The sequence below is a fragment of the Desmodus rotundus genome, chromosome 5 (assembly GCF_022682495.2).
Source record: "Desmodus rotundus isolate HL8 chromosome 5, HLdesRot8A.1, whole genome shotgun sequence".
Taxonomy (NCBI): domain Eukaryota; kingdom Metazoa; phylum Chordata; class Mammalia; order Chiroptera; family Phyllostomidae; genus Desmodus; species Desmodus rotundus.
Genome location: NC_071391.1, coordinates 93,413,645 through 93,438,003, shown reverse-complemented (window position 1 = coordinate 93,438,003; position 24,359 = coordinate 93,413,645). Strand labels below are relative to the sequence as shown.

At 41.0% G+C, this 24,359-nt stretch overlaps 1 protein-coding gene across 2 annotated transcripts in view; it reads left to right on the top strand.

The window, feature by feature from the left end:
- Positions 1 to 15,504: 15,504 nt before the first annotated feature.
- CREG2 (cellular repressor of E1A stimulated genes 2) overlaps positions 15,505 to 24,359 on the top strand; it is a 52,112-nt gene continuing 43,257 nt past the window's right edge. For both annotated transcript variants that reach the window (XM_053925898.2, XM_024571791.4), the window contains exons 1-2: positions 15,505 to 15,941; positions 18,940 to 19,109. In XM_053925898.2, the coding sequence (XP_053781873.1) occupies positions 15,525 to 15,941; positions 18,940 to 19,109 (587 nt within the window). In that variant the 5' untranslated portion in view covers positions 15,505 to 15,524. The remainder of the gene's footprint in view (positions 15,942 to 18,939; positions 19,110 to 24,359) is intronic.

Here is a 24,359-nt window from a genome sequence, read left to right as displayed (position 1 = left end):
AGAGCAAGCAGAAGGAAGGAAATAACCAAGATCAGAGCAGAGTTAAATGACATAGAGACTAAAAGCACAATTCTAGGGATCAATTAATCCGGGAGCTGGTTCTTTGAAAAGATAAACAAAATCGACAAGCCTTTAAGTAGGTTCATCAGGAAAAAAAAGAGAGGATCCAAATGAACACAATTAGAAATGAAAGGAGAGAGATTAAAAGTGATACCACAGAAATACAAAGGATTGTAAGAAATTACTACGAAGAACTGTATGCAAAGAAATTTGAAAACCCAGGTGAAATGGACACATTTCTAGAAAAATAGAATCTTCCAAAACGGAATGAAGAAGAAGCAGAAAACCTGAACAGACCAATAACATCAGACGAAATTGAAGCAGTCATCAAAAAACTCTCAATACACCAAAGCCCTGAACCAGATGTTTTCACAGTAGAATTCTACAAAGCATTTAAGGAAGAGCTAACCCCTATCCTTCACAGACTATTCAAAAAAATCCAATCTGATGGAAGACTCCCAAACTTGTTTTATGAAGCCAGCATCATCCTAATCCTAAAACCAGATAAAGACACAACGAAGAAAGAAAACTTTGGCCAATATCGCTGATGAACACAGATGCTAAAATTCTCAACAAAATATTGGCAAACCACATCCAGCAATACATAAAAAGATCATACACCATGACCAAATGGGATTTATTCCAGGGATGCAAGGATGGTACAATATTTGCAAATCAATAAACATAATACATCACCTCAACAATAGCAAAGACAAATATCACATGATCATAGCAATAAATGTGGAAAACGCATTTGATAATATACAGCACCCATTTGTGATAAAAACACTCAGCAAAGTGGGAATAAAGGCAGCATTTCTCAACATAATGAAGGCCATATATGAGAGACCTACAGCCAACATCATACTCAATGGACAAAAACTTAGAGCTTTCCCACTAACATCAGGAACAAGACAAGGATGCCCTCTCTCACCACTCCTATTTGACATAGTATTGGAAATCCTATCCACAGCAATCAGACAAGAAAAAGAAATAAAAGGCATTCAAATTGGAAAGGAGGAAATGAAACTGTCACTGTTTGCAGATGACATGATAGTGTACCTGGAAAATCCTATAGATTCCACCAGAAACGTACTTGACCTAATAAATGAATTTGACAAAACAGCTGGATACAAAGTCAATACTCAGAAATCAAAGGCATTCTTGTATACCAACAACGAAACTGCAGAATCAGAAATCAGGAAAAAAAAAATCCCATTTGATATAGCAACAACAAAAATAAAATACCTAGGAATAAACCTAACCAAGGAGGTAAAAGACCTGTACTCGGAAAACTACACAACATTGAAGAAAGAAATTAAGGAAGACACAAACAAATGGAAGCATGTACCATGCTCATGGATTGGAAGAATTAACATCATCAAAATGGCCATACTACCCAAAGCGATTTATAGATTCAATGCAATCCCTATTAAAGTACCCATGACATATTGCACAGATATAGAACAAACATTTCAGAAATTCATATGGAACCATAAACGACCCCAAATAGCTGCAGCAGTTTTGAGAAAGAAGAAGAAAGCAGGAGGGATCACAATACCTGATATCAAACTGTATTACAAGGCCACTGTAATCAAAACAGCCTGGTACTGGCATAAAAACAGGCACATAGACCAATGGAACAGAACAGAGAGCCCAGAAATGAACCCAAGTGTTTATGGTCAATTAATATATGGCAATGGAGGCAGGAGCATAAACTGGAGCAAAAATACCCTCTTCAACAAATGGTGCTGAGAGATCTGGACAGCTATGTGCAAAGAAATGAAACTCGATCACCAACTTACACCATACACAAAAATAAATTCAAGGTGGGTAAAAGACTTAAATATAAGTTGTAACACCATAAAAGTCCTAGAGGGAAACACTGGCAGGAAAATCTCAGACATTCCATGCAGCAATATCCACACAAACATGTCCCCTAAAGCAAGGGACATAAAGGAAAGAATAAACAAATGGGACCTCATCAAAATAAAAAGCTTCTGCATGGCTAAAGAAAACAGCCTTAAAATATATGAGAACCAACAATATGGGAAAACATATTTGCCATTGATACCTTAGACAAGGGCCTGATCTCCAAAATATATAAAGAACTCACACGACTCCACTCCAGGAAAACAAACAACCCAATTAAAAAATGAGCAAAGGACTGGAACAGACAGTTCTCCAAGGAAGACATACAGAGGGCCCAGAGACATATGAAAAGAAGCTCGGCATCTCTAGCCATCAGAGAGATCCAAATTAAAACCACGATGAGGTACCATCTCACACCAGTAAGAGTGGCCAACATAAACAAATCAACAAACAAATGTTGGAGAGGATGCGGAGAGGAGGGAACTCTAGTAAATTGTTGGTGAGAATGCAGACTCATGGGGCCACTGTGGAAAACACTATGGAATTTCCTCAGAAAACTAAAAATGGAACTACCTTTTGACCCAGCAATTCCGCTGCTGGGAGTATATCCTAAGAACCCTGAAACACCAATCCAAAAGAACCTATGCACCCCAATGTTCATAGCAGCACAATTCACAATAGCCAAGTACTGGAAGCAACCTAAGTGCCCATCAGCAAACGAGTGGATCCAAAAACAATGGTATATTTACACAATGGAATTCTATGCAGCAGAGAGAAATAAGGCGCTTATACTGTTTGCAGCAGCATGGATGGAACTGGAGAGCATTATGCTAAGTGAAATAAGCCAGGTGGACAAATACCATATGACCTCACCTTTAACTGGAACATAATCAACAGAAGAAAAAAGCAAACAAAATATAACCAGAGACATTGAAGTTAAGAACTATCTATCAATAGCCAGAGGGGAGTGGAGAGTGTCCAGTGGGGAGAGGGGATTACAGGAATGACCTAAAGGACACATGGACAAAATCAAGGGGGAGGGTGGAAGTCGGGGAGGGAGGTGCGTTTGGCTGGGGTGGGGTAGAAGGATGGGGACAACATGCAGACAACTGTAATTGAATAACAATAAAAAAATAAAAATAAATTAAAAATACGATAGGTCTTTTGGATTGGTGTTTCAGGGTTTTTAGGGTATAATCCCAGAACTGGAATTGCTGGGTTGAAGGCAATTCCATTTTTAGTTTTCCACACTGTTTTCCACAGTGGCCTCACCAGTCTGCATTCCCACCAACAATGTAATGTTCTAGGGTCCCTTTTCTGCGCATCCTCTCCAGCATTTAGTTGTTGATTTATTTATGTTGACCACTCTGAGCTGTGAGATGGTACCTCATTGTGGTTTTAATTTGCATCTCTCTGATGGCTAATGATGCTGAGCATCATTTCCTATGTCTCTGGGTCCTCTGTATGACCTCCTTGGACAAGTGTCTGTTCAAGTCTATTGCCCATTTTTTAATTGGGTCTTTTGTGTTCCTGGAATGTAGTCATGTGAGTTCTTTATATATTTGGGAAAGCAAACCTTTTTCTGAAGTATCTTTGGCATTTTTCCCCATACGGTTGTTTGTCTTTTCATGTTAATACCGTTTTCTTCAGTCGAGTAGAATCTTTTTGTTTTGATGACGTCCCATTGTTGAAGAGTTTATTTTTACTCCATGTTATGCTTCTGCCCCCTTTGTCAAGTATAAATTGATTATAAAGACTTGGATTTATTTCTGGGTTTTCTATTTTGTTCCATTGATAAGTGTTATATTCAGCTATCCTATGTTTTTTGATTACAACATTTAATCCATTTACATTTAAGTTTATTATTGATAGATACTCAGTCATAGTTATTTTACTCCCTTCATACTTGTATTCCTCCCTCTCTCACTATTTTTCTTCCTTTTCTTAAAGCAGTCTCTTTAGCATATCTTGCAGTGTTGGTTTTGGTGGAGGTATATTTTTTCACCCTTCTTTTGTCAGGGAATCTCCTCATTTGGCCTTCCATTTTAATTGAGAGCCTTGCTAGGTAGAGTAGTCTTGGTTGCAGGCCTTTGTTTTTCATTACTTGGAATATTTCTTGCAATTCCCTATGGCTCATAGTATTCCATTGAGAAGTCAGCTGCTAGCCCTATTGCAGCTCCCTTGTATGTTACTTCCTGTTTCTCCCTTGCTGGCTTTGTCTTGGAATTTTACCATTTAATTATGATATGTCTTGAAGTGGGCCTCTTTGGGTTCCTCTTGATTGGGATTCTCTGTGTTCCCTGTATTTGTGTGACTTTTTCTCTCATCAAATTGGGGGAGTTTTCCATCATTACTTTTTCAAACAGGTTTTCTATCCCTTGCTCTTCTTCTTCTCCTTCTGGTATCCCTATTATACAGATATTATGTTTCATGTTGTCCTGCAGTTCCCTTACACCTCTTTGTTCATTCTGAGTCATTTTTCTTTTTCTTGCTTTCTTGGAGTTTTTTCTACCTTGTCCACCAGCTTGCTGATTTGATCCCTTGCTTCATCTAGCCTGCTTTTGATTCCTTCCACTGTGTTCTTCAGTTCAGAAATTGTATTCTTCATTTCTTCTTGATCCTTGTTGATAGTTTCTATTTCCTTTTTCATATTGATATAGTTTGCAGTGAGTTTGTTGTAGTTTCCCTGTAGTTTTTGGTAATTCTCTGTGAGCTCATGGTGCTTCCTTATAACCATTGCTTTGAACTCATCTGATAATTAATTTGCCTCTATTTTGCTTATTATTCTTTCTGAGCCTTCCTCTTTTATTTTAATTTGGTTTTTGTTTCTTTGTCTTCCCATTGTTTATGAGACTCCTCTTGTTGGCCTCTGCTTCTTTAGTTGATCTGTTCTGACTCCCTGAGTTTGTGGTTCGAACTTCTATGGCAGGAAACCTGTGAGATTCAGTGGTGCAGTATCATTGATCTCCTGAACTCTCTGCTCTTGGGATGCCATTTATATTGGCTGTGTGGATATATTTAGGTTTTGATTGTTGTTGGTTCTTTCTTTGGTGGGTCCTTGCCTCCAACTGATTGACTGTAAGTCACTCTACCCACCACACCTTGTATGCTGCTGTGCAGGTGCAGACAGGTTGTACTGAAGCTGGTTCTTCTGTCTATCCAAGTCTATAAGGCTTCTCTCTAGCTATTGTTTAGTTGTTTTTTTCTGGGTAATTTCTCCACAGTTTAGTTGTAAGTCTGGATTGGTCCTGGTAAGATGTTAGTGTGGCTTCCACTCACTAACCCACCATCTTCCTTTATTATCTGTTGGTGTTTCCTTTGTTGATAGGTTTCCTCTTCTAGCAGGTATATATGGTGTTCACAGCTCCCACCTACTCTTATATGTTATCAGTTGCAGTGGGAAGGGAAAATGAATTAAGACAGTGGGGGAGTATTCTATGAGGTTTAAAGTACCTACACATAGAGAAGATATAGGAGGTCCTTTGGGTAAGTATAGCGTTAACTGTGATATTTCACCCAACTAGACACTTTTTATAAAAGGTGGAAAAGAGATAAGACTCTTGTTAAAGGGGGGAAGGATTGTGAGCTAAATCCAGAAAACAGAGTGCTTGTCGGTGGTCAGATCATGAGATGAAGTGCGAGTAAAAGATAGAAAATAGCCATAGTGTGCAAGACAATAGAGTTAACCACAACAGTAATAAAGCTCCAGAAGATAGTGAAATGGACTAAGATCCAAGACAGGTGCTGTACAGTATTTACAATTATATGGAACAACATTATTTACAATAATACTGGAACAACAATAATATGACAAGGACTATATGATCTGAATAACAAGAACAGGAAGTTCATGACCTAGAGTAGTGTGCTATTGAAATACAAGTGAAGTGAAAGATGGAAAATTAAAATACACTGTGAAAGAGAGAACAAGGAACCCAGTCAATGCAATTAAACAAACAAAATGAAGAAAACTAAACAGAAAGAAGAGAAATAAAAATTACTATAAAAGAAGTAAAAATAATGAAATAATAATAATACAAATAAACAATAACATGCAAGTTTTCTTGAATAGCAAAGTGAAATTTGTGTCTCAGTTTCTTAGTTGTTGATGTTAGCCTTGTGTTCCCTTTTTAGGTCTATCTCTAGACCTTTCACAGCTCCAGTCTTATTGTCTCACTTGGGCAGGGAAGGAAAAAAAAGCCTCCTGCTGACTCTAAACCTGAAAAGCAAGTTCTGCTGGTCTTCCTGAATGGCACAGGCTGAGGGAGGTCAGGCTTCACTTTTCTCCCTTCCTTTGGTTTTGTGAGGATGGGGGCAAGACTGGGCCACAATCTTCACAGTTGCTCAGCCTCCAGCCCAGGCCTTCTGTGTGCTGCTGGATCCCCACTGTCCATCTGTGCCAGGCTGGTGCCATTAATCCACTAGTTGTGCTCTCTGTGAAGTGCACTAATTAGTGGCAACTCACACACCACCTTCTCCCTCTTTGCTCTTATAGGTGCTGGGTGCCCTCAAAGTCTTTTCAGGGTAGTTCAACTCCCCCTCTGAGTTAAGCCTTTCTGGAGACTGCTAAATGCAGGAGCCTTGCTGCCTTCCTCTGTGGGGCACCCCTCCTTCCTGTTAGCAAGCTATCTGTGTTGTGGTGATGGTGGGGGCAGTGGCGGCATCAGGTGGGGGATGCAGCCATTGTGCGAGATTTCCTTAAACAGCAACTGAGAGACTTTTTTTGAATAAAATCCTCCTGTTTAAGCCTGCCTCTTTCAACAAGCTCACGGCTTCTCACACAGCCCAACTTTCTAACCAGACTGGAGACTATCTGGGTCTGTCATGGCCCAATTCTTTGCCCTTCTCTAGCTGTCACCTGGCTCCCCAATTTTTCTGGTAATGACCCAACCGGTGTCCCCAGTCCCAGCAGGTGAGCACCGCCCCTGTGCATCTCCCATTTTGTCTTTATTCCACCCAGAGACTTCTAGCACCCAGGTCCATCCTGGTGCCAATCTGTCCTCCCAGTTTGGCAGGGGAGGGAACTGTTGATTTGGCTCTTGTCCAAGGATCCTGTGGCAGTTGCCAGGCTTGGAGTCTCAGCAGCTCTGGTCCATGCTGGTCCCAGGACACTTACTGTCCCAACGCAATCTCCTTACTGTTTTTCAATGTCATCTACAATTTTGGCCTCCAAGCTTCATATAAGCTGGGATTCCATTGGCTGTTCAGTCTTTTCCTCAGAAGATTGGCTAGGTGTTCCACCTGTGAGCAGGGGGAAGTGGGCTCTGCTCCAGCCTACCTTGTCACCAAAGCCTTTAAACATTAACAGACTTTGGGGAAATGTAAATACTCAATTGTGCCAGCTCCACAAACAACAAAAGAAGGATGAATTTCTTTTTTGTTTGTTTGTTGTTTTTAACTACATTTTATTGGTTTTGTTATTTCAGTTTTCCCAATTTTTTCTTTTTTTGTCCCCCCATCTGGCCCCCCTCCCAACCCCTCAGGCAATCCCTACACCATTGCCCATGTCCATGGGTCAGGCATATATGTTCTTCAGCTACTCTATTCCTTATGCTATACTTTACATCCCTGTGACTATTCTGTAACAATCAATTTGTACTTCTTAGTCTGTTTACCTTTTTACTTATCCCCTTGACCCATGTCCCATGTGGCAACCATCAAAACATTCTGTGTATCTATGAGTCTGTTTCTGTTCTTCTTGTTTATTTTGTTTTTTTAGGTTCAATTGTTGATAGATATATATTTACTGCCATTTTATTGTTCATATTTTTTATCTTTGCTACTTAGAGAAGACCCTTTAACATTTCATATAATACCAGTTTGTTGGTGGTGAACTCCTTTAGCTTTTTCTTGCCTGGGATGTCCTTTATCTGTCCTTCAATTCTAAATGATAGCTTTGATGGATACATTAATCTTGGTTGTAGGTCCTTGCTTCTCATCACTTAGGATATTTCTTGCCAATCCCTTCTAAGCTGCAAAATTTCTTTTGAGAAATCAATTGACAGTCTTATGAGAGCTCCCTTGTAGGTAACTAACTGTTTTTCTCTTGCTGCTGTCAAGATTTTCTCTTTGTCTTTAACCTTTGGCATTTTAATTATGATGTGTCTTTATATGGGCCTCTTTGGGTTCATCTCTTTTGGACTCTCTGTGCATCCTGGACTTCTTTGTCTATTTTCTTGAGCAAGTTAGGGAAGTTTTCTGTCATTATTTTTTCAGATAGGTTTCCAATTTCTTTCTCTCTCTCTTCACCTCCCAGCATTCCCTTGATGTGAAGTTGGTAGGTTTGAAGTTGTCCCGGAGGATCTTTACACTGTTCTCATTTTATGGATTCTTTTTTCTTCATGTTGTTCTGATTGGTTGTTTTTTGCTTCCTTATATTCCAATTCACTGATTTGATTCTCAGTATTATCCACTCTACTGTTGATTCCCTGTAAAGTGTTCTTTATTTCAATTACTGTGTCCTTTTTTTCTGACTAGATCTTTTTTATGCTGTTGAGGTTCTCACGAAGTTCTTTGAGCATCCTTATAACCATTATTTTGAATTCTGCACCTAGTAGTTTACTTGTCTCCATTTTGTTTAATTATTTTTCTGGAGTTTTGTTCTGTTCTTTCATTTGGGCCATGTTTCTTTGTCCCATCATTTTGGCAGTCTCCCTGTGTTTGTTTGTACATATTATGTAGAGCTTCTATGTCTCCCAGTTTTTGTAGAATGGCCTAATATAGTAGGTGTCCAGTAGAGTTCAGTGTTCAGCCTCCCATATTACCCACTTTGGGTACTCAATGTGTGCCCTCCATGTAGGCTGTGTACACCCTCTTGTTGTAGTTGAGCCTTTATTGCTGCTGGTACATCCAAGGTCACTCAACTCCTGTGTTCTGTCTGGGGTCACCAAGCATAAGCTACAAAGTGATCAACAGATGGCTGGTACTTGTGCTGGTCTTGGAGTTGCCTTGCAAGGATGGCTGCTGCTAGTGCTGGCCTTGAGGCAACTTAACAAGAGGTATGGGGTTCATTGAAGCCAGATGTTGTTTGCTTGAGATAATTTAGGAAAATCTAAAGCATGGGCCTAAACAAGCCATTCTTATGGAAAAGCTACCAGAAATAGCTTGGTGGGCAGAAAGATGGGTAGGTTAGGGTGATGTGGACTCTGGCCAGCAGTGTCTATGGTGTTGTGGATGTGATGAACAAAATCACACAGACTGCAGATGTCCTGTGGAGAAAGGGACAGCATGGCCACTCTCTGAGTGAGAGAGCACCCTGACACTTGCCTGGACAGGCTTTTATTGCTTTCTGGGAGCATTACATCAAGGAAGGTCCTCATTCATTATGCTCAGGTTTGCTTTAAGTGACTACTTCTTACAGATAACAAAGAAAAGAATGTTGCAAATGCAAGGAATGATAAAAGTGATTGATCTGGTTACATTCCATCCTTGAAATGGCTTAGCACAGACTTTAAGGAGTCACTTCAAAGATGTACATTAAACATCTGTTGTCTTAACTCAGGGTGAGGGAGTCAGCAAGGCTCAAAGCAGCCTAGATATAATGCAGGCCTGGTCCCCCATGAGGAAGCCAATGTGTGAGCCTGGCTCCTGTATGCTGCCTCGTGCCTGTTGGTTTTCTGAACCAGAGATGAGCTACATTCGTTGTTGCCACACAGACTGGTTCCCTATAGTAGGGCCTTGGAGAATCACCAGTTTGGAGCAAAAAGATTGATGGAGTCTCAGATATGGTGCTCACCTGCTGGCTTTGTGCATCGTGGGTAGGAGGGCTCAGAAAAGGAACAATGGCCTCTGCCAGCACTTCTCTCTTTGATAAACCTGTGCCCCATCTCTTGCCCTGATGCCAGACAATTCACTTCTTCTCCATATGTCTCCAATGACTTTCAATATGCTCTCCTTGTGCTGGAGTTAGAGGGCTTGAGTCCAGGTAAGTCTGTGTGGGGGCCCTTTAAAAGGAACTTCCTGGGGCTCCAGAAGTTTCTATCTTCCACAGTCTCAATCTCCACTGCTTTTATAGCCAGAAGTTATGGAGACTTATCTTCCTGGCACTGGAACCCTGGACTTGGGGAAGGGGGTGGTGTGGGGCTGGGACCCTTCACCTCTGAGATATCCCTCCCAATTTTTATCTACCATGTGTGGGGGTAGGCTAGCCCATTTCATGTCTCTGCTCCACCTATCTGGCTTGATGTGGTTTATTCTTTAATTGCATAGTAGTAGGACTTCCATTGAGCTTGATTTTTGCATTTCTGAATGATGGTTGTTTTTAGTTTAGATGTAATTTTGATGTGGTTGTGCAAGGAGAGAAGTTTATGTTTACCTAAGCCAGCATTGCGACTGGAAGTCTGGATGATTTTCATGAAAGTAATTTTGACAAAGTACAAAGACACAAAAAATACATAAATGATTCTATTTATGTAAAGTTCAAAACAGATAAAACCAATGTATACACAAGAGAGAAGATACATTTTAAAAAGCAGGGAACATATTACAAAGGACCTGTATGTCATTTAAGGAGCTTGGGTTTTATCCTGCTGGCAATGAGAAGACATTGAAAGATTTATAGCATTGTAATGATGAGAAATCCAATGAGAAAATATAAGGATTGGGCCAAGTTTGTGATGGAAAGCATAGAAAGAAGAGAATAGATACTGAGACATTTAAAATACTGAAGATATAAAATACCCAGGTCATGGTGGATGATTGGGTGAGTCAGATTACGTCTGTTTCAAACATGAGGTGACAACTAGGTTTCTTTGAGTGACCAGGTCCATAGTGAATGCTGATGACACACACTGTGGTGATTGCTGTAGGAAGAGCAGTGACTCTGGAAAGAGGATATATACCTTGAAGGATGTCCAAAGCTGAAGGGACTGAGATTTACTCTATGGACAAACTAACCATTAGCCTGTCATATTTGTGTGTGTATGCATGTATGTGTTTATAGAACTCAAGCCTCCTGAGTCAGAGAAATGGTCCGTTTATTACTCAAAGAAAACAACAGAGCACTATCATGCATAGGATGATATTTTCATAGGATGTTGCAGTGAAGGCTAACTGTTACCTATATGTCTACCTGTATGTGGAGAGCAACTCTGAAATTATGAGATGCTGAGCTCTTCTCAGTGCAGCTGGTGATACCCTGCAATGTAAGCAAATCTCCAGGTGTCTCTAGGTTTACTACCTTGAAATGTAAACAAATGTCTCTGGGGAGAGAAAGGGAAGGGCTTTATCTTACTACCTGGAATGTCTTGGGGAAAATAGGTCTCTAAGTGTCTCCAGAAGCATACACTACCTCTAGCTTTTCAAGAGTATTCAAACAGGTTCAGATTCTGTAGGAATGCAAGAAATCCACACAGAAATATCTCAATTTGAGTATGTATTTCAACTTGAGTATCTCAAGTTGAGAAACATCTCAAAGACCTGTTAGCTATTCAGGGTGGGAGTGCAGTGGCAGAAGGCTAAATTACAATGATTATGGTTTATCGAGCATTTGCTATCTCTTAGTGTTATGTGGTGGGATTTGAAAGGATTACTCTTCACCTTCTTAAACACCCCCTGACTTTGGATCTAATTGGGAAATATAGTACAAGAATCAGAGAGCTTAACATAATTGTGACAATCCTGACTAACTAGGACTCTTGCCTGGTTCTGCCATCAAACTTACTTTCTCAGTTACAGATGGAACAGAGCAGCCACAGCCCTCCTCCAAGGGAAGCATCCCAGGCCTGGCAAAAGAGTGGGTAGAGAGACTATTTAGGAAAGAAAAGAATAACCCTGCAGAGGCTGAAACAGCAGAGTGAGTTTCTCTTCCCAAACTCTGCCTTCAGATGAGTTATTCATCCTCCCACAGGATGGCAGGAATAAGAGGACAGCCAAAATCCTCCAGATATGCCCTTCCCAATGATTGAAATGGGATGTGCCACCTCCTCCGTGGAAGCACAAAGACGGGATGATATGTGCCCTCCATCAATAGTACAAATAGTATGTACTTCACATCTGATATCCCATTCCGTGATCATTTTCCCCCAGTAGAGAAGTTTTATTGAAAAAAATTGTACAAATACATTCTTGCTTTGATAGTAACAAATGCTCATTTCCCCCTCCCTCCCTGTCTTTGAAAATCTACAAAAGAAAAAAATATTCATGCCATGATGCCTGATGCAACCTTTACCAGACTTTGCCCAGTGCCCACCTGCAAAGTTTTTTATTGTTGGGGATTCTTGTTTTGTTTTGTTTGTTTTTAATGGAACAAGATAATGAATGAGTACACACTTTATTTTAAACTTACCACTGATAAAATATCTATCACTGTAGCTGTGATTCCACATCAAACCTGAATGCTAAGAACTGGACATTTATTGTTCACATCATGTACCAGGCTTGGCAGAGAGGACATCTACCACCACCAAAGCCTCCAAGGAACAAATGGTCCCTAATGGCCATGGGCCAAGTATGAGAGCCCTGGGGAGAAGTAGTCAGTCACAGGCTCCCCCTGTGCCTGCAGAGCACATGCAGGGAAAGGGGCTGTCATGAGCATCTCTTTTCCTCCTAGGCCACTAGGATAGATGTGACTGTCCTCTTTTACAGACATGGATCATAGGTAATAAAACAGGATTTAGATTCATTTGACTCAAGAGCCCATGTTTTTAATGACTCACTGGACTGCCTTTCCCAGACTAGAGGATGCTTCATTCTGGGGTAAGTGAGAGAGGAAGTGAGAGAGGGAACTAGGGGGGAAATGTAGTGGCAAAGTCAGCAGCACAAAAGGATGACAGAGCCACGAGGGTAGATGAGAGAAGACAGAGAGGAGAAGGCAAGAGACAGAACACCCCTGCAGCCAGCCAGGGAAGAAAATACCTGAAGAGGTAGCAAGTTTAGCTATGAGAAGCTATGAGAGCTGCAGGATGCTCCATTAAGAAAAGACTGGAAAGAAGTCATCCTGACAAGGGCAATTGAGTGGAATGAAAGACCAGCTGGAAGTGCATTGAGGAGTTTAAGTAGACTTTTTTAAGCAAAATGACTTTGAATAAAAGGGGACAGGAAGAGATAGCTGAATTGGAAGATGGGGTAGAAAATGGATCCTTTACTTATAGCGGAATGTAACATTTGCCAAAAGATCTTTAAAAAATTCTAGTGCAAGTTCAAATTATTTTCATCTATAACAAATTAGAAGCAGGACATTAGATTTTAGGTAGGAAATCTAGAACAGAAAATGTCTTCTTATGGGCCTGATTATAGATACCATAAGCAGAAGTTAAAAAGCATAAATAAATGGCCCAACAATTCCACTTCTGAGAATTTATTCAAAGAAACCCAAAACACTTATTTGAAAATACATATGCATCTTTCTGTTCATTGCAGCATTATTTGCAATAGCCAATTTGGAAGCAGCCTAAGTTTCCCTCAGTTGATAAGTGGATAAAAAAGCTGTGGTACATTTACATAATGGAATACTACTCAGCCATAAAAAAGAAGAAGGAAATCTTACCCTTTGTAACAGCATGGATGGACCTGGAGAGCATTACGCTAAGTGAAATAAATCAGTCAGAGAAAGACAAATACCATATGATTTCACCTATATGCAGAATCTAATGAGCAAAATGAACTAACAAGCAAAATACAGACAGACTCATAGATAGAGAGCAGGGTGACATCTTGAGGGGGATGGTGCAGCTGAGGGTAGGTCAAGGAACTGAGCAAATAAGAAACTAATGGACACCAACAACAGTGTGGTGATTGCAGGGGGAAGAGGGGTGGGTGAGGTAGGGGACAATGTAGTGGAGATAAATGGTGATGGAATGAGACTTGACTTGAGGTGGTGAACACACAGTACAGTGTGCAGATAATGTGTTGTGGAACTGTGCACCTGAATGACGCGGATCCTGGCCAGCAGGATCCGTTGTGGTAGCAGTTATTCACATACACATGGACTACAGAGATCCTGTGGGGGAAAAGGGACGGCGAGGCCACTCTCCCAAGAAGGGAGCACCTTGACCCTTGCCTTGACAGGCTTTTATTGTTTTTCTAGGCCCCTTACATCAAAGAAGATCCTCCTTTACTATGCAAAGGTTTGTTTGGGGTGGTTATCTTTTGCAGACAAAGGAGAGGGTGTTGCTGAATACATCAAAGGAGGATATTTGCAATGTAAAAGGAGAAGTGGTCCAAAGGGCTAGGTTCCATACCTGGAAGGTCTAGCCCAGATTTTAGGAAGATAAAGATACTCAGTAAACATTTGCTTGCCTCAGGGTGAGGGAGTTTTTAGCAAGAACAAGTCTCACAGCAGTCTAGGTACAATGCAGGCCTGATTTCCCACTGGAGAACTTATCCATGGACGTGGGTCCTGCCCACCAAATTCACTCCCCACTGGCTTTTCCAAGTGGGGGCTCAGCCACATCTCCCACATTTGGAACAGTTCCCCACACCTGAACCTGTATAATTTTGTTAAATTCAATAAAAGTGGGAAAAGCATACATAATTTAAAATTACTTTGATATCTATAAAACTTTACTATTGGAAACAGCCCAAATTTTCATTAATAAGAGAATGTTTTAAAATTGTGGCGCATCCATGCAATTCTCTTCCCACTCCATGTCAGCCACATTCTCTCTGGGTTCTGGATTGGCTTTATTTTATTTTATATGTAAAAAAAAAAACTTGGTTCTGCTTTTATTCTTTTCTTTATTTTATTATTGACATTATTATAGATGTCCCTATCCCCTCCCCACTTTGTCCACCTCCATCCAGCCCTGCCCCCTATTCCCTCTGGGCCATCACCACACTGTAGTCTGTGTCTATGGGTTATGCATATATGTTCTTTAGCTAATCCCTCCCCCTTCTTCCATCCAGTCCCCTCTGACAGCTGCCAGTCTCTTCCATGTATCCATGCACTTGGTTCTGCTTTTATATGAACTGGCAGAAATGCCCTTAACAAACATCTTAACAAAGTGTAAGATGGTAATTGTCCTTACAGAGCAACAAAATAGGCTATGACACCAGAAGGTCTCAGTGCTAATCTTAAGCACCATTTACTCAATTTCCTCCTCAGTAAAATATGATAACAATCTCTACCTTCATTTGTTCTCAAAATATAATGCTCTCTCCATGCTACGCACTGTTCTAAGCCTCTTCAAATATTAACTCATTTAATCCTCCCATCCATCACCCTTATGAGTTAAATACTGTTTTTCTTCGTTTTCTAATGAGTAACTGGGGCACAGACAAATTAAGTGACTTGGCAGGGTCACAGCAGGAAAGTGGAAGACTGTATTGAGCAGAGATTTGAATGTCCATTATCTGCTGCAAAACGTGAGCCATGCAGTGGGACCTGAGCCCGTTCCAGACCAGGCACTCGATTGGGACTCTGCACACTGCGACTGCTGATTGCCTTGTGCGCAGCTTTGGAGCTCAATATGATTTTCCAAGAGCCTCTACTTCTACAGGTGGTACGCAGCTGCCAGGGCATCCCACGGTCTAAGGGCTCCTGCTGCAGAGGGAAGGGAGCATCAGCTCCCCACTTCCGCCACCTGGGGGCGCTGCCAACACCTCCAGCCATTGGAGGGAGGCTGGCGGTCTGGTTCCCATGCAATGCTTGCAAAATGTCAGTGCGCCTCCTACAGCAGCGGGTGTTGCCCGGGACCACACTCTGCTGGTTATTGTGCTGCAGCTCCCTGCTGTCCCCGGCCGCAGGCTACGTGATCGTGAGCTCAGTGTCCTGGGCTGTCACCAACCAGGTGGACGAGGAGCTGGACAGCCGTTCCACCGAGGAGGCAATGCCCGCACTGCTGGAGGACTCGGGCAGTATCTGGCAGCGGAGTTTCCCGACCTCAGTGCACACGGAGAGCCCACACCTGCCGCACCCCTCAAGCACTACCCACGCTAGACCGCCTCCCATGCGACCCCGGATGTTCTCCTACCCACCAGAGAGCAGCTCTAGGCTGCGCCCGGGCACCGCCCGCTTCCTGGCCCACGCCAGTACCTGGGGCTGTCTGGCTACGCTGTCCACGCAAGAGAAGGTAAGCCACCCCGCAGGAAGCCGGCAGCAGGTGAATGCCTTCGGCAGGTGAATGCCTTGCAGTGTCCAGGCTCCCAGGCGACACACTCAAGGGTCAGGGAGATGCTAGCGACCACTCACTTACTCGGATCCAGGTCTAACAGATGTACCCAGTCTGGATTGGTCTGTAGACACTATGTAAATAATGGAACCAGATTTTGCTTCTGTTGGCCTGGCAAAGTGTGGGGGGGGGGGTGGTGGCAGGAGTAATTGGTGGGGGACTGACCACCAAACTTCCTGTCAGGTGGATGGGGACTGAAGCGTAATCTTGAGATGCTTAATCATAAAGACTTGTAAATAACCAGCTCACAACCAGAGACATGGAAAAAAAGAACCACTGGATGTCCTTTGACATCACAGATAGGTGTGATCAGCCCCTCCCAGCTCATAGCCCCCACTGATAGAACCGAACTTCCCTGTCACTTACTAACAGAGAACAAAATCTGGGACTGAGAGAAAGATGGGCTTTAACCTGGGCTTGATGAAAATTTATATTTTTAAAAAATAGAGACTCAAACGAAAAATGGAACTCAATAATTTTTCTGGAAAGGAGTCTTATTGTGCAAAGTGTGTAAATGCTGGAATGAGCTGTTATCACCTGTTAGACCTGATTCCACCTGAACCTGAAATGACATTCATAGATAAATTATGAGGGGTAACATCCAAAAATATACATCCACCAGAAAGCATTTACAGCTGTTAAGATAGATGTAAGGGGTTTTCTACAGGGTAGTAATGTAAACTCCTGTTTACTTCATGCCAAAAAAAATTATTTTATGGAATGTCTAGGTCATAGGGCAGGTTCTTGCCCCAACCAAGGGTCTCATCAGCTCTGAGACTGCCAAATCACTGGGTTCTCCACCTTGCTTTCTTCATCTCTGAAATTGAGTGGTTGACTAGGTTAATTTAAAAACATTATCTAAATGGCACCTTATTCTGATTATGGCAACATTCTTACCCTCTTTCACAGCATCCAAATGGTTTTTCACATTATATGTTATGCTTCTAAGACACACCTTAAAAAGGTGTGAAGCTTCAGTATGAAGCTGATTTTGGTTTAAAACACAGGTTGTTTTAAGCAACTAAATCTAATGTCATTGTTTTAAAGATATTTTGTACATTTGACATCCCTTTTCTTAGCTTCATTAGTAGTTCATCTTTCCAATATTGATATTTAATCCAAACTTAATGAATTCAGAAAACGTTTACTGAGTGCCTGCTGTGTGTGCAAAGCACAACTCTAGGCAATTTGTAACTAACAGAAAAGCAGAGTATTTGAATGAACTGATATTATGATTTTGAAGGACTCTTTAACATTGTTTCCTTAAAAGATTCAAGCCATCCTTATTACAATTCCACACATTGTTGTCACGCAGCACTTCAAAGACAAAGACAGCCCCTGATTTCTGAGCTAATTGACAATGAGGTGTCAGGGAGCTTTAATGCAGCCCCCTTCCGCCATGGATGAAGAATAAGTCTACAAAGACATGATCTGCTTGGGGAGGAGAGGTGGCCGATCTCTCAAAGGAGAAGGGCCCAGAGCCTTTCCTTCCTTGCACTTTTATTAGGTTCATTCGCACAGGAATACAGATAAAGCTCATCAATCATTGTTAGCCAGTAAGGGTTAAACAATACATGATTTACAGAGAACTTTGAGGGCTTATTCTGAGTTACAGCCAATTAGTCAGAGGGCTATAAAACTTTAGGCGCCAGACTCATCTCAGGTCTGGACCCTTATCTTTTAAGCTGAGGGTACAAATTAAGTAGGTTTCACAGGAATGTATGTATTTTTCTTAGGCTTGATTCCCCAGGGAATCCACCCCTCCCAGCACAGGACTGCCCTGCTCTCTGTTATTGCTTCAGGCTTAAGTCAGGCAAGGGAAGTAAGGCAGTCAAGAGCTTAGGAGACTTCTTGCAGACAGAATGAGGACTCAGGCTATTTCAAAGCCAAGGGGCAAGGGTCCATCACCCCCTTTTTCCACAGCCCCCCGAGTCCTTCCCTGCGAGTTTATTCCTGGTGACCAGAGCCTGTCTTAGGTTGATCCTCCCTTGAGGATTCTTACCCGTCATTGGCTAACTGGCCAAGCTCAGGGCCAAGCAGGGTGAAGTGGGCAGAGGTGGCACACCTGCCAGGGAGATAAGCTTTGTCTCCTTCATGGCTTATGGTCCCAACTCTGACTCAGCCTTAACCATGGTGGGTTACAGCCTCTGAAACCAGGCCGGGCGGTTCCCAACAATGAGGAACACTGTAAAGGAAAAAGTTCATGGGGATGCTGCACCCAGCAGGGCTTGGGAAGACCCAAAAAATACTTGTTTATATGTTTCAGAATTTCACAAACAAAAATTGGCCTAACATAATCCTGTTATTTCCTTTAAGCTAAAAGGGTGAGAGACCAATTTCCCATAGGTTGCTGAATTATATAATGAAGTATTACTGATTAAAATAAAAATATGACTAATATGTAAGAAAGTGGTGTATCCCTAAAAGAAACAATAACAGAAAGGTCCTGGAGTCCAAAGCCAAGGTAAAATGTCTAATTTAAGGCTTAAATCCTATCCTGCAAACCTTGGAGGAGGCAGTGAAGCCAGTGGGGCTTCTAGGGACAAGTTATGGAAAAGGTTTTAGTAGCCCTCCATAAATTTCATTTCCTCTCCCCAAAATAACTTCAGATTCAATAAAATGAGTGTGTTTAATATGTATTGTACTTAGAGCTTCAAGAACAACCTCCCTCTCAATCAGAATGTCACTGCTAAGTTCCTCTATAGAAATTCTAGAGGCATCACTGTGTGTAAACTGGGCAGAATAAGAACCACTGTGCCTTAATTATTACCTGTCAGAATCATCGTAATACCATGCTCCCTTCACAGCCCTGACACTATAATTCCTGGTCAAGAGACACAAGAAAGCTCCGGTCAATCCACAATCCTGCATTGAAAAAGCCTTTTTTGGTGTTTGTTAGATTCCAGGACTGCCATTTGGGAACTGTGTGCCCATCAGTGATGGCCCCTTGAACAACAGCACTGGGATTCCTTTCTTCTATGTGACACCAAAGGACTCCATGGTGGCTGATCTGATGAAAAACCCAATGGCTTCACTCCTGCTGCCAGAATTGGAAGGAGAGTTCTGCAGGTAGACAGGGGTTTGCCTCCACAACACAGATCTTCTGCATAAAACAGAGAGGCTGTGCGGTGGGCTCTCTCTGGGTCGAATGACTTGAACAAGGCCCTAAGATGCAAAGTGGTGTCTTCACCAACATGATATGGATAGTATAGGGTCAGATCAGCAGAATTCCACCAGTCACCAAACCGAGTGATTTGGGAGTTTCTATTTCCTTATTGGTAAAATAGGAATAATAATTTCTACCTTGTAGGGTTATTGGGAGTATTAACCTAAAAATAAAAGGGACTTTCAAAGTGAGAGGCAAGAAGCACTTATTGAGACAAGCACTGATTCAGCCCCAGCAGTGTTCTGATTAGGAGACAAGACGATGGGTATTTAACAAGAAAGAAAAGAGGAACAATTACATCAATAGAAAGAAGACATTTCTATTGGTACAAATAACATAACATAGTGATGTTAATTTTAAACAATATCTTTAATTTTTAGTCCAATAGTCATCAGTTCAGTAGTCATAATAAGCGCTTTCTTGTTACATTTGCAAATGTAACATTTACAGTGTTGATGGACACAAGGTTGCTTAGGTCCAGTCCAAGGGTGATTTTGCTCTGTTTTAACTTTCCAAGGTGTGAGACATTGGACATGCAAGGCAGCTCCTCTGGCATGGAAACTCTGGCTCCATTTTAAAGTGGTTCCATCTATTAGCGCCTTTTTTTTTTGACAAGAGGGTCGGAAATACTTACAAAGTGAGCTGGACAATACCAGGTGAATAGATGGTAGCTCTTGTTAGAAAAGGGTCAGGACGAGGAGGGGAGGAGGTTGGGGAAGGAAGAGCCACAGTAGTTTTCTCCAAGGCACATTCAGTATAGAATCTATTTATTGTTTTTCAAATTAATTTCTATCTCCCGAGAGACAAGTGCAATAAAGACTTGGACTCCTTTAATACACTTTCTCAAAAATTGTCCAAAAGAAAATACACTTAAACTCAAATGGAACATTAATCCAACACCTTTTTTCTGAATTTAAAATGTAGAGCTTGAAATCAAATTCTGCCAGGGAGATGTCTGCACTGAGCTGGTGTGGGGGCTGCAAGTGTGCCCCCTTCAAAAGCAGCAAATGCAGCAGGTGCCGTCAGAAGAATCCCTTAACCCCCAGGGCCTCAGTCACTCACCTGTAAAATGTAGTAACACTTTAGAAACTCGGATAAAATTCATCCCAGCTCCAAAATTCTATTATTTTTTAAAGCAAAGCATGAAAAATGTTAAGCAAAGAAATCTATTAGTAATAGATTTCTATTACTAATAGAAAAGTGGTAATAACCAAAGAACAATGCACTATAAAATGCAGTCTGGATAAGACCCTGTTACTTACCCTTGGGATGTTGACAATGAGAGACTCCATTGGGCTGGAGATCATTCAAATGACCCAGCACCCTATTGAAATGCCAAGAAGTCAGGAAAAGGAATGTTTCCTTTTTCATGGCATATTTTCCCTGTTCTTGACCACTCAAACTTGCTGTTATTAGAAGTATGTCCCCAGGGTAACTTTCTAAATGTCTGAGGTATTCCTAATTCAGGCATCCTAAAAGCAGTCATGCTGAAGTCGGTTGATCCCAGAACCCATAGTACATCTGCTCCTGGAAACAGGGTACAGAACACAGCAATGAAACAATCACTGCAGCACTCACATCATGAGAAGAATTGTCTACTGAAAAGTCCAGTAGACAGCTGCAGGAGGTGGAAGCTAGGAATGGTGACAAATCCAGCTCACTGAAGTCCTCACCAGAGGGTTCCAGGTCCATGAGAACTTGGTATGCTCACTCACGCATCCTGGAGCTATGTGTATAGACTGTGCTCATGCCACACACAGAAAGTGCAGACATCTGTGAAGCATGCTGGGGTAACAAGATGAGGCAGCTCATGGTCTGAAGTGACCACCAAGGGCTGAGGTCATTAATGTCTCAGCACACTTGTCACTCTGGCCTGGAAGAGAAGGGATGAGCCACAACTGATTGGTACCCTGATATCTAGATCCTCGTGTGAAATTTTACTTCTCAGAATTGCCACCCCCTTGTACTGGTTAAGCTTCTAAAGCATTAAAATATAACTTAAATATCTACACAATTAAGTTTATCCTCAGTAAGCAACAAAGCAAAGGTTTCCAGACCATGGGGCTTGTGATCACCCCAGAGTCCACCAGTTCCCATGAGCTGCTTAATCCCAGGTGGATTTACCTGTGTGAAGTTCATGTTCCAAATTTGCCATTACATGTTGGGTTTCACCTTCAGAATCTTGATAATGATTCTGAACCAGTCTCTGGTTCGAGAGACTGCACAGAGACTTAACCAGTTAAAGATGGGCAGACACCATTGCCCTGAACAAGCCAAGCAGGAGGTGCTCTGGCCCAGAGCACAATGGCATCAGTTAGAAATGTCCATGCCTAAGAATTGCCCTGACAAGCACCTGCATGAAGACACAGCTCTTGAGAAGGAAGGGCCCCAACAAATGGGGCCAAACACAATTCAGGCCCAAGGGGGAGAGGAATATAAGTCTGGGACTACTGCAAGAGCAGACTGCACTGACCCTTTTCACTTTTAGAGCTTCATTTGGCATAAAAAACAATTATGTATATATATATATATATATAGTGTATGTGCTTAATAAGCAGATAAGTAGGTGATAGAAAGACACAAATAGATATATTTGTGTATTTGTGTGTGTATTTTCACATATTCAACAATTATGAATCTGAGGATGTATACTACGGTTGCCTCCAACTGATCTTCCTACTCTATTCTTCATCACCTTGAATTTATCCTCAGTTCAGTAACAGAAGTAATCTTTCAAAACAAAAATCAGATTTTGGGATTCCCCAACTTAACCTCTTTCATTGGGGAAAATAACAGTTATTTTTTTAAGTTTTTTTTGTGTGTGTTTTCCATTACCATTTATCCCCCTTATACTCTCTTCTACCTCCACCCACCCACCATCCCCTGCAATCCCCACACAGTTGTCCATGTCCATGAGTTTGTTCTTTCTTTTTCTTTTTTGCTTGACATCTCCATCCCAACAACCCCCACCCCAGAGCTTCAGCTTGCTCTCTATCTATAGTCTCTCCCTGTTTTGCTTGTTAGTTCAGTTTGTTCACTAGATTCCACGTATAAGTGAAATTGTATAGCAATTGCCTCTCTCTGACTGGATTATTTCACTTAACATAATGTTCCCCAGGTCCATTCATGCTGTTGCAAAGGGTAAAATTTCTTACTTTTCTATGACTGAGTAGTATTCCATTGAGTAAATGTACCTTAGCTGTTTTTATTCACTTGGACACTTGGGCTGCTTCCAAATCTTGGCTATTGTAAATAATGCTAAATGAACATAAGGGAGCAGGTATTCTTTCAAATTAGTGTTTTGGGTTTCTTTGGATAAATGGTCATAAGTGTAATCATTGGGTTCTAAGGGAGTTCCATTTTTATTTTGAGGTAATTCCATACTACTTTCCACAATGGGTACACCAAATATGCATTCCCACCAACACTGCAAAAAGATTCCTTTTTCTCAACATCCTCACCAACACTTGTTTGTTGACTTACTGATGACCACCATTATGACAGGTGTGAGGTTATGTCTCCGTGGTTTTAATTTGCACTGACAATTAGTGATGTTGAGCATCCTTTCATATGTGTATCGGCCACTTGTATGTCCTCTTTGGAGAAGTGTTTATTCAAAACCTTTCTGCATTTATTAATTGGATTTTGGGGGGAGTTTTGGTATTGAGTTTTATAACATTATTGGATATTAACACCTTATCAGATGTATTGAGGAATATGTTCTCCCATTCAATGAGTTATCTTTTAATCTTGTTGATAGTTTCTTCTGCTGTGCAAAACTTTTTATTTTGGTTCCGTTGCCTAAGGAGACATATTTTTTTAAAATGTTGCTACAAGAAGTGTTCAAGATTTTACCGCCTATAAACATAGGATTTTTATGGTTTCGAGTCTAACATTTAAGTTTCAGTTTATCCTCATGAGTGGTCTAAGGAGGTGGTCTAGTTTTATCTTCCACATACCTGTTCAATTTTCCCAATACCATTTACTGAATAAACTGTCTTTAGCACATTGTATGTTCCTGTCTCCTCTGTCAAATATTAATTGACTGTAAAGGCATGGGTTTATTTCTGGGTTCTCTATTCGGTTCCATTGATCTATTGAATATGTCTGTTTTTATGCCAGGACCATGATGATTTGATTAGCCTTATAGTATACTTTGATTTTAGGTAGCATGATTCCTACAACTTTGTTCTTATTTCTCAAGATTGCTCTTGCTATTTGGGTCCTTTTATTGCTGTTTGGGGCCAAATAAATGTTCTGTGAAATACATTATTGGCACCTTGATAGGAATTGCATTGAATCTATAAATTGCTTTGGGTAACATGGACATTTTAATGGTGTTAATTCTTCCTATCCATTAACACGGTATATGCTCCCACTTACTTGTATATTCTTCAATTTCTTTCTTTGGTGTCTTATAACTTTCTAAGTATAGGTCTTTTACATTCTTGGTTAAATTTACTCCTAGGTTATTTGGGGGATTTTTTTTGCAGAAACTGTAAATGGGATTGGTTTCTTAATTTCCCTTTCTGATAGTTCATTATTGGCATATAAAATGCAACTGATTTCTGGATATTTGGTATCCTGTTACTTTACTGAATTCATTTATCAGTTATAGTAGTTTTTTTTGTGCAATCTTTAGGGTTCTCTGTATACAGTATCATGTCATCTGTAGGTAATAAGTTTTACTTCTTCCTTTTCAATTTGGATATCTTTTATTTCTTCTTTCTTATCTGATTTCTACGCCTAGGACTTCAAGTACTACATTGAGTAAGAGTACCAAAAGCAGACACCCCTGTCTTGTTCTAGATCTTAATGGGAACACTTGTAGTTTTTGCCCATTGACTATGATGTTAGCTATACGTTTGTCATATGACATTTATTATGTTAAGGTATGATCCCTCTGTTCTCACTTTGCTGTGAGTTTTTATCATACATGTGTGCTGAATTTTATCAAATGTTTTTTTAGCATCTATTGATATAATCATGAGGTTTTCATCCTTCATTTTGTTTATGTAGTATATCACATTTGTCAATTTATGGGTATTATACCAGTCTTACATTGCTGGAATAAATACCACTTGATCATGGTGTATGATTTTTCTGATGTATTGCTCTATTCGGTTTGCTAATATTTTGTTGAGGATTTTAGC